This window comes from Pinus tabuliformis, chromosome 5_2, assembly GCF_031772625.1.
Source record: "Pinus tabuliformis cultivar Carrire ecotype Pingquan chromosome 5_2, CPIR1, whole genome shotgun sequence".
Classification (NCBI taxonomy): Eukaryota; Viridiplantae; Streptophyta; class Pinopsida; order Pinales; family Pinaceae; genus Pinus; species Pinus tabuliformis.
In genome coordinates, this window is record NC_142306.1 from 944,396,621 (window position 1) to 944,404,827 (window position 8,207).

The 8,207-nt window shown below is 44.4% G+C and overlaps 2 protein-coding genes across 2 annotated transcripts; one reads left to right on the plus strand and one right to left on the minus strand.

Moving 5' to 3' along the window:
* Positions 1 to 392: 392 nt before the first annotated feature.
* Positions 393 to 2,683, plus strand: LOC149162374 (uncharacterized). Its single transcript, XM_089435169.1, has 2 exons — positions 393 to 2,031; positions 2,674 to 2,683. The coding sequence occupies exons 1-2, from the start codon at positions 527 to 529 to the stop codon at positions 2,681 to 2,683; spliced, it is 1,515 nt and encodes a 504-aa protein (XP_089291295.1). The 5' UTR covers positions 393 to 526.
* A 167-nt stretch (positions 2,684 to 2,850) lies between these two features.
* LOC149162375 (uncharacterized) lies at positions 2,851 to 7,978 on the minus strand. Its single transcript, XM_089435170.1, has 3 exons — positions 7,158 to 7,978; positions 4,689 to 7,053; positions 2,851 to 4,602 (listed from the first exon to the last, which is right to left on the minus strand). Exons 1-3 carry the CDS (start codon positions 7,976 to 7,978, stop codon positions 2,851 to 2,853), a joined length of 4,938 nt encoding a protein of 1,645 aa, XP_089291296.1.
* Positions 7,979 to 8,207: the final 229 nt, after the last annotated feature.

Consider the following 8,207-nt stretch of genomic DNA (forward strand, 5'->3'; position numbering starts at 1 on the left):
GAGAATGAGATGGAAAGCCCATCAAGAAGAGCACAGAAAGATTAGTGCCGCGGGAGCAACGAACTAGTCCTGTGTAGGCATGAGCGCTGCTATTTGAGACAAAACAGAGTTAAGAGGCGGAGAGCAGCCCTGAAAGATGTTTCGATTTCGCCATTTCCATAGATTCCAACATGTAAGAATGAGAAGAGCATGTCGGACGGGGCATTGAGCGCTCCACCATTCAAAAGCCTCCTGAACTGTGGCAAAGGAACGAAGAGGATATTTCATCTGCAGAGACATGTTTGAAACCGTGCATGGCCATGCAACAAAGAAACCGTGCCCTCTGCAGGACGCCAAAATGCAAACGGTTTGTAAAATCCAAAATGCAAAACGGTTTGTCAACCTGCATTCATCTCGGCCTTCTCTTTTTTGCTTTGAGAGATTGGAATTTCGAGGATAATGAAAAGCAGGATTTATTATCATCATAATATACCCAAAGCTGAGTAGCAATCTATCGATAGACTCGCAGAGTTTAGAGATTTTTTCCATGGATCCAAAAGCCCTTCATAGGATTACTGGTTCCCAATTTTTTCTTCTGTTGTCCATTTTCTTGAATCTCACATTGGCTTCCTTAGGGTCTCGTTCCTTGCCGCTGGCTTCCAGCAAGCAAACCGATGCGGCAGCGTTGATAAGGTTGAAGAAATTAGTAGAAAAGGACCCGGGCGGGATCCTGGATGGATGGGATTTAATGCACGAGACTTGCAGCTTCTGGCATGGTGTGACTTGTGTAGATGGGAGAGTAACAGAGTTGGATTTGAGCAGAGCGGGCTTAGTTGGGGTTCTCCCCACGTCTGCCATAGCCAGCCTTGACAAGCTCCGGGTATTGAATCTCCCAGGCAATGCATTCTCTGGTAATGCTTCGTCTCTGACCCAGTTACCCTTTACCTTACAGCAAATAGATATCTCCTCCAATGGCCTCACAGGCCCCATTCCTGAACAATTCTTGGAATCCCATCAATTCACCTTTGTGAATTTGTCTCGCAATAACTTATCCGGCACTCTGCCTGCAAATTTTTTGAGCTCTCAGGCGCAACTCCAGATCCTAGATCTCTCATTCAACAATTTTTCCGGGCCAATATCTTTTTTCGATCTGAATCTCTCTGCCTGCCATAATCTGGTATCTATAGACCTGTCCTCGAACCATCTGGTAGGAGAGATCCCGCCCTCGTTCTCCAAATGCATTGCATTGCAGAGTCTGAATTTCTCGTCGAATGAATTCGAGGGTACCATCCCTAGATCTCTGGGTGAACTTACAAATCTCTGGAGGCTGGACATTTCCCAGAATCACTTCGGGGGTTCAATTCCCCCCGAGCTTGGGAATTGCTGTCAATCGCTAGAACAACTTCTGCTTTCCTCCAACAATCTCTCCGGCCCCTTCCCCTCATCGTTCTCCACATGTTCTTCCTTGCAGATTCTGAATCTACAGAACAATAATATTTCCGGGCTCTTCCCAGATTCGATTCTAGGAAATCTCCATGCCCTTAACAAGTTGCTTCTCAGTAATAACTACATTACAGGACCCTTCCCGCCATCGATCTCAAGCTGCAAGAATTTGAGAGTTGCAGACTTGAGTTCCAACAGATTGTCCGGAACATTGCCGCTTACAATTTGCCCGGTTGCATCTGCTCTAGAAGAGCTTAGGCTCCCAGATAACCTCATAATAGGGCAAATCCCTGTTACATTAGCTCAATGCACCAGGCTGAAAACAATAGACCTGAGTCTCAATTTTTTGAAAGGCCAGATTCCTCCCGAGCTCGGCCGGCTGAAGAATCTGGAACATTTGATGCTGTGGTTCAATGGGTTGGAGGGCAGGATCCCTCATGAGCTCGGTGGGTGCAGCCAGCTCAAGAATCTGATCCTGAACAACAATTTTCTAACAGGGGAGATACCAGAAAAACTTGCAGATTGCAGTAATTTAGAATGGATTTCTCTGACGAGCAACAAGATCACTGGAAGGATTCCCAGGGAGTTTGGCAATCTGAGTTTCAAACGGTTTGTAAAATCCAAAATGCATTGCCATGCAACAAAGAAAATAAACTTGAACAAGAAACAAGGCAAGCCAATGCAATGCAGAGTATTGAAGAAAATGATGAGTCAGTGCTTGCCAAAAGCCAGGGAAGAAGAACAGTGCTTGCCAAAAGCTAGGGAAGAAGAAGATAAACAACAACTGGTAGGGAAAAAGAAGTGAAAATATCTTCAAGAGTGACATAAAATAATGGGAGGCAACTCAACAGATATTTGGAAAAAGCAGTCACACTCCAAATCAACGGTTGAAAGTGTCTCACTTGATCGAACGACACAGGGTAAAAGTGTTGACAATTGTTGATGCATAGGAAAGGCCTATCGGCCTAATTAACCAATAAAATAATAAAAATTTAATAACTATAAAAACTAAAATCACCTTGATTTTTTTGATTAAAAATAATAAAAACCATTATAAAGTTTCACACCTTTTTTTATTATATAAACCAGGTGTAAATTTTTTAATTGTTATTATTATTATTTTTAATTGATTTTTATTTTTATTATATATATATATATATATATATATATATATATATATATATATATATATATATATATATATATATATATTTCATATATTAACTGAGAGGTCTAAATGCCCGATTTCAGATTACAATGAGAGGGAGCAAAGCCCAAATAGCGACAACCTGAACTGCTATCAGGTTTGTGTTCAGCTTCCAGCACTTTTTGATTACAACTATGGAATCGATTTCTGTGATTTGTCCAAGTTTATAAATACAAAAGAACTGTTTCAATAGCAAGCAATAAAACATATCAGCTGACTGATTATGGAATTGGATTCCATGTTTCCTCTACATCTCTTATCATTTCCCCCACAGAGAGGAGAGCAGCTTTATTAGCTTCAAGATCTGCTTCTTTATTGTTGTCTCTTAGAACGTGGAAGTATTTCAGGTTCTGGAACAGTTTCCCCAAACTTCTGATTCTAGATATCAGTCTTGCCAATCTTAAGTCCCGAGGGGATGAGTTGGTCACCATGATTTTTATTATCACTTGAGAATCTCCAAAAATGTTTGCCTCCTTGATTTCCAAATTCAAGAGTAGCTTAAGACCTTGGAAGAGGGCCAATGCCTCAGCTTGAATGCTGGAGTTGATCCCCAGACCCCAAGCAAAGTTGTGGGTCGATATACCTTCAATGTTTTTTACAATTCCTCCTGCCCCAGCCTTGCCCGGATTCCCCTTTGCTGCCCCGTCAAAGAAGAGAGAGTGTACCTTTTGATTGGATATCCAGTCTTGGAAGTCTTCATTATTTTCCCCCCTTATTTGCCATTCTTTAGAAGAGGAGATATTTCTGATGGCTTGGTTAAATTGCAGATTTAAGGAGGCACCCCAAGCAGAATCTAACTGATTTAGATTTGAGTCGTCTTTTTTATCTCCCAGGCATTCTTTTAACTGGACCTTTATCTTAACTGCTACCACTTTGGCATCATGCTGAGTGTTTCTAAAAATTTTGCTGTTTCGCTCTAGCCAGATCTGCCAGCAGTAAATTTTAGGCAGGGAAGACCAAGCCGCTTTAATCACTTTGTTTTTGGGAGGAGGTCCAGGGTAACTGTTCTGCCAATTAGCAAAAAAATCAGTGATGGAGCTAGGAAGAACAAAGTTGGGGTTCCAATAATCCATTAGTTCCCTCCAAACCTGCACAACAAATTTGCAGTTTAACATGAGATGCGTGGCACATTCCACATTCTCTCTGCACAGGGAGCACCTAGACGGGCCATGGAAACCGCGCCTCTGCAGTTTGTCATCAGTGAGGATTTTCCTGTGGCATAGGAGCCAACAGAACATATCGACTTTGGGCAGAGAGGAAATGCGCCAGATCGCCTTCCAAGGAGCAGGATCGGGAGGGACATTCGGTCTCAAGGCGAGTTTAGTGTAGCCTTGAGCTACTGTGTATCCTGCAGACAGTGAACCCCAGCCACGCGAGTCTCTTCTGCGTACATGCGAGGGAGCAATTCCGTTCAGCATAGCCCGAAGGCAGCTGCATTCTTGAAGCAGATCCGGAGGCACATCAGTAAAGTTCCAGCCTGTCCAACGCGTCCCAGCCCACGTGGATATATCCCACAACGTGGATCTGCCTGAAGCTGTCAACCAGTCACGCAGCGCCTTTACAGAGTTGCATTCGCCAATTGGGTCTCGATCCATGATGCGATCAGTCCAAAAATTGATTTTCTTCCTGTTTCCAAGAATCCAGTAAGCATTGGAGCAGATCAGGGGGGCGGCTTTGGAGCAGAGCTTTATAAAAGGAGAGACGCCCTGGGGGAGAGGCCCGTCCAGGCATCTAACTCTCTCGCCTTTGAAATACTTCCTCCAAAGCGCTAATTGGGCCCAGCCAGGCTTGGGCGCAATGATTTTCCAGAGAATTTTGGCTCCCATGGCAATGTTCTGGAGGGAAAGATTCTTGAAGTTTAATCCTCCCTCCATTTGAGGCTTGGAGACAGTCTCCCAGTTAACAAGAGGGATTTTCCTCTCATTTTGTTTACCTCCCTTCCAAAAGAAATTGTGAATATGCTGTTCCATTTTCTGAAGAATCCCAATTGGAGCAAGGAGGACTGAGAACTGAAATAAGGGGAGACTGCAGAGCACAACTTTGATGAGGACTGACTTGCCCGCAATATTAAGCCAGTTGAAACCCCATGCCTGAAGCTTGTCTTTGAATTTTCCACTTGAGGGAGCCAGTCCCTGCTATAGGCCCGCTTGAGGAAGATAGGGAGTCCAAGATATTTAAACGAGGTCCAAGCTGAAGAGGCTGCGAATCCTAAGCATCTGGCAATGGAACTAAGCAAGTTGGGCTTGATGTTCCAACTGTATATGTGGCACTTCCCTTTGTTGAGACTACTTCCCGACGCCATACAAAACTCATCTAGAGCTTCTTTAAATCTGTTGGCCGAGTGAACCGATGCAGCCCCCAGCAGTAAAGTATCGTCTGCAAAGAGGGCATGGTTGATGCTTTTGACTCCTCTTGCGATGCAGATCCCTGAGATTTCCTGCTCTTGCATTTTGTTGTTTAGATGAAAGCTGAGGGCGGAGGCTTGAAGAACAAACAGAAGAGGAGAAAGAGGGCAACCCTGCCTTAGTCCTCTTGAGGCTTTGAAGAAATCAACAACTCTGCCATTGACCAGGGGAGCAATCCATGGCTCCGATATGCAAGCCCGAATCCAGTTTATAAAGTTCTCCCCAAATCCATATTTTTGCAAAATATTCAAGAGAAAATTATGCCTAACACGATAAAAAGCATTTGCTAAGTCTAGTTTGATAGCCATACCTTTTTCCTTGCGCTGCTGGCTTGAGAGGATTGCCTCTTGGACTAAGATGAAGTTGTCCACTAGCTGTCTACCGTGAATGAAGCCCCCTTGATTCTCTGGAATGATTTTGGGGAGAAGATACTTCAGCCTGTTAGCTATTACTTTGGTGATCAATTTGTAGCCAGTGTTGCAAAGAGAGATGGGACGAAATCTGTTGAAGGAATTGGTGCCTTTCTCCTTGGGGATGAGTGCAAGGAATGCAGAGTTTGTACTTCCTCCAATTTTTTGACAAGCTTGGGATTTTTGAACCATCTTATAGAGGTCTTTTTCCACAATGTGCCAGCAGGATTGAAGGAATCTGGCGGAGAATCCATCTGGTCCTGGGGCTTTATCGGGGTTCATGGCGAAGAGAGCATTTTTGACCTCAGCTTTAGTGACTTTAGCTTCTAGTTGGTGATTCATCTCAGCAGTGATTAAAGTGGGAACCCGGTCCAGTAAACAAGAGTTCTGAGTCAGATTCACATCCTCACTGTACAAATTTTTGAAGTGGAGAAAAGCTGCTCGTTTGATGCTTGCAAAGTCCTTGTGATTGGTAGTATCTCCCTTGATTTCAGTAATGGAGTTAAAGCATTTTCTGGCTTGAGCTTGCTTATGAAAGAAAGAGGAATTTCTGTCTCCTGCTTTGAGCCATAGGCAGCGAGATTTAATCCTCCAAAATTCTTCTTCAGCCAGGCAGGCTTTATGAAAGTGTTGTTGGAGCTGGACCTCCTTATCTAGGCTGTCTCTAGTTACATATGCCTCTTCCAAAAACATATGGTGTGCATCTAGTTGACTTTGGAGATTTTTTCTTTCAGCTGCTGGATTAGGAAGGGTTTTGGCCCAACACTTTAGAGTAGATTTCGTTCTTCTAAGCTTTTCTTCCCACACATAGAAAGGTGATCCATTGACTGGCTGAGACCAACTTTCCTTGACTATCTGCAAAAAATTGGATTCCTTGATCCAGAGAGGGCTAAACCTGAAGGGAATGGGGCCAAGATCGGAATGGGCCCGGAGTTCAAGCTTGATAGGGTTATGATCAGAGATGCTGCAAGAGAGGATTTGCATACTAACGTCTAACCCAAGCAAAAGAAAAGAGCTTTGAACTAAGAATCTATCTAGCCTTGCTGCAATGTGACCCGGACCTACTCTTTTATTTGACCAAGTAAACTTACCAGAGGAAGGCTTGATGTCTAACAGGTCCCAATCTTGCAGGAGGTCCTCTGCCCATTCCCTTGCCGGATCTCGCACAATGCAGCCTCCTCGATTTTCTGAGGAATGCAGCGTGAGATTTAGATCTCCTGCAATAATGATGTTGTCTAGATTACTCAGATCTGCTTGGCTTCTTATTGAGTCCCAACAAGCCTTTTTTTCTCCAGCATTAATCGACACATAAACATTAAAGAGACAAAAGGATTCTTTAGTTATGAGATGCTGCATTTTTAGCATCAGCCAGTGAGTATTTGAAGTCTCGGATACTAACGAAAACTTGCTATCATTCCAAAGAGTGCCCAGTCCTCCAGAGGCTCCTCGGGCTGAGACAGCTATTGCTTTACTTTTATTCCAGAGTTTTTTGCTTGTTTGGAGGAAGTTTGAGTCCTCCATCTTTGTCTCCTGGAGAAGGAATATGTCTGGGGCTTCTATTCTTATTAAATTTCTTATGGCCTCTTCCTTAACTTTGCTCCCCATTCCCCTACAATTCCAGGAGACTATTTTCATTATTTACCTTTGCTCTGCTGGGCTCCCTTGGAGCCTTGAGACTGGTTTCTTGCCATCTTCGGCTTTTTTGCTAACAACCTCTCCAGAGTTGGTTGGCTGCCCTGTAACTTATCCTTGTACGTTTCCTGCTCTCTTTTCTCCCGATCTGTTTTGCGTCCTCTTGTGGATCTCCTAACAGAGGCTTGGGAGTCACCTATTTCTCCTTCCTCCTCCGAGTCTTCCGACTCTTGATCCTCTTCCTCGATTTCGACAGGGTTTCCTTTTGAGCTTTCTGCAACACTTGCATCCTTGGGAGAGACAGGCAGGTTACCTTTATCTGGAGACACTGCCTTTTGGACCACGACCTCCTGGGTGTCCTCTGGTTGCGAGCTAAGAGGATCGAACTTATTTTCTGGAGCAGGCTTGGGCGGGATCTGCTGAGTAGAGGCCTGGTGAGGTCCTTTGCCATTAGGGCCTCCCGGCTTCTGTGTCTTGAGATAAGGTTTGGAGCGCTTGACTTGATTCCATCCGTCCTCCTTCCCCTGCACAACCTCATTGTTGGTCGGGCAGCCTCTGGCGAAGTGGCCATAAACATGGCATTTCCGGCATTTGAAGGGCAGCTGCTCATAGTCCAGTTTCTGCAAGTGCGTCCAGCTTCCGACATTTATTTTGATGGCCTCTGGTAGCCCCACCTCCAGATCTACTTCTACACAGATCCTGGCGCAGTCATATTGGTCCTTATTGTTCGCTCGATCTATAAATTTCCCAAGGGAATTTCTAATGTTTATCAAAGAGTCCCAATTCCAACAATGCACTGGGAGATTTGGAAGTCTAACCCACACCGGGACTGCTTTGGGCACATCTACTGCTGGATCGAAGTTCAGAGTCCATTTATTTAGATACAAACCTTGAGGGCCCATGAAGTAGGGGCCGTTTTGGAAGATCAGATCTTTGTCATCCTTTGAAGTGAATTCGAAGAGGAAGTATCCTCTCCCCAGAAAGTAAGAGGTAACACTTTTTTTGATCAACGACGCCCGGTTTTTGTTGACCCAGCGCTCAGTGGATTTTGGGGATGGCCAGAGCCCAGTGAACTGGCTGATGAGAGCCCGTTCGACCAAAGACAATGCAACTTGGATCGGGGTTTCTGGA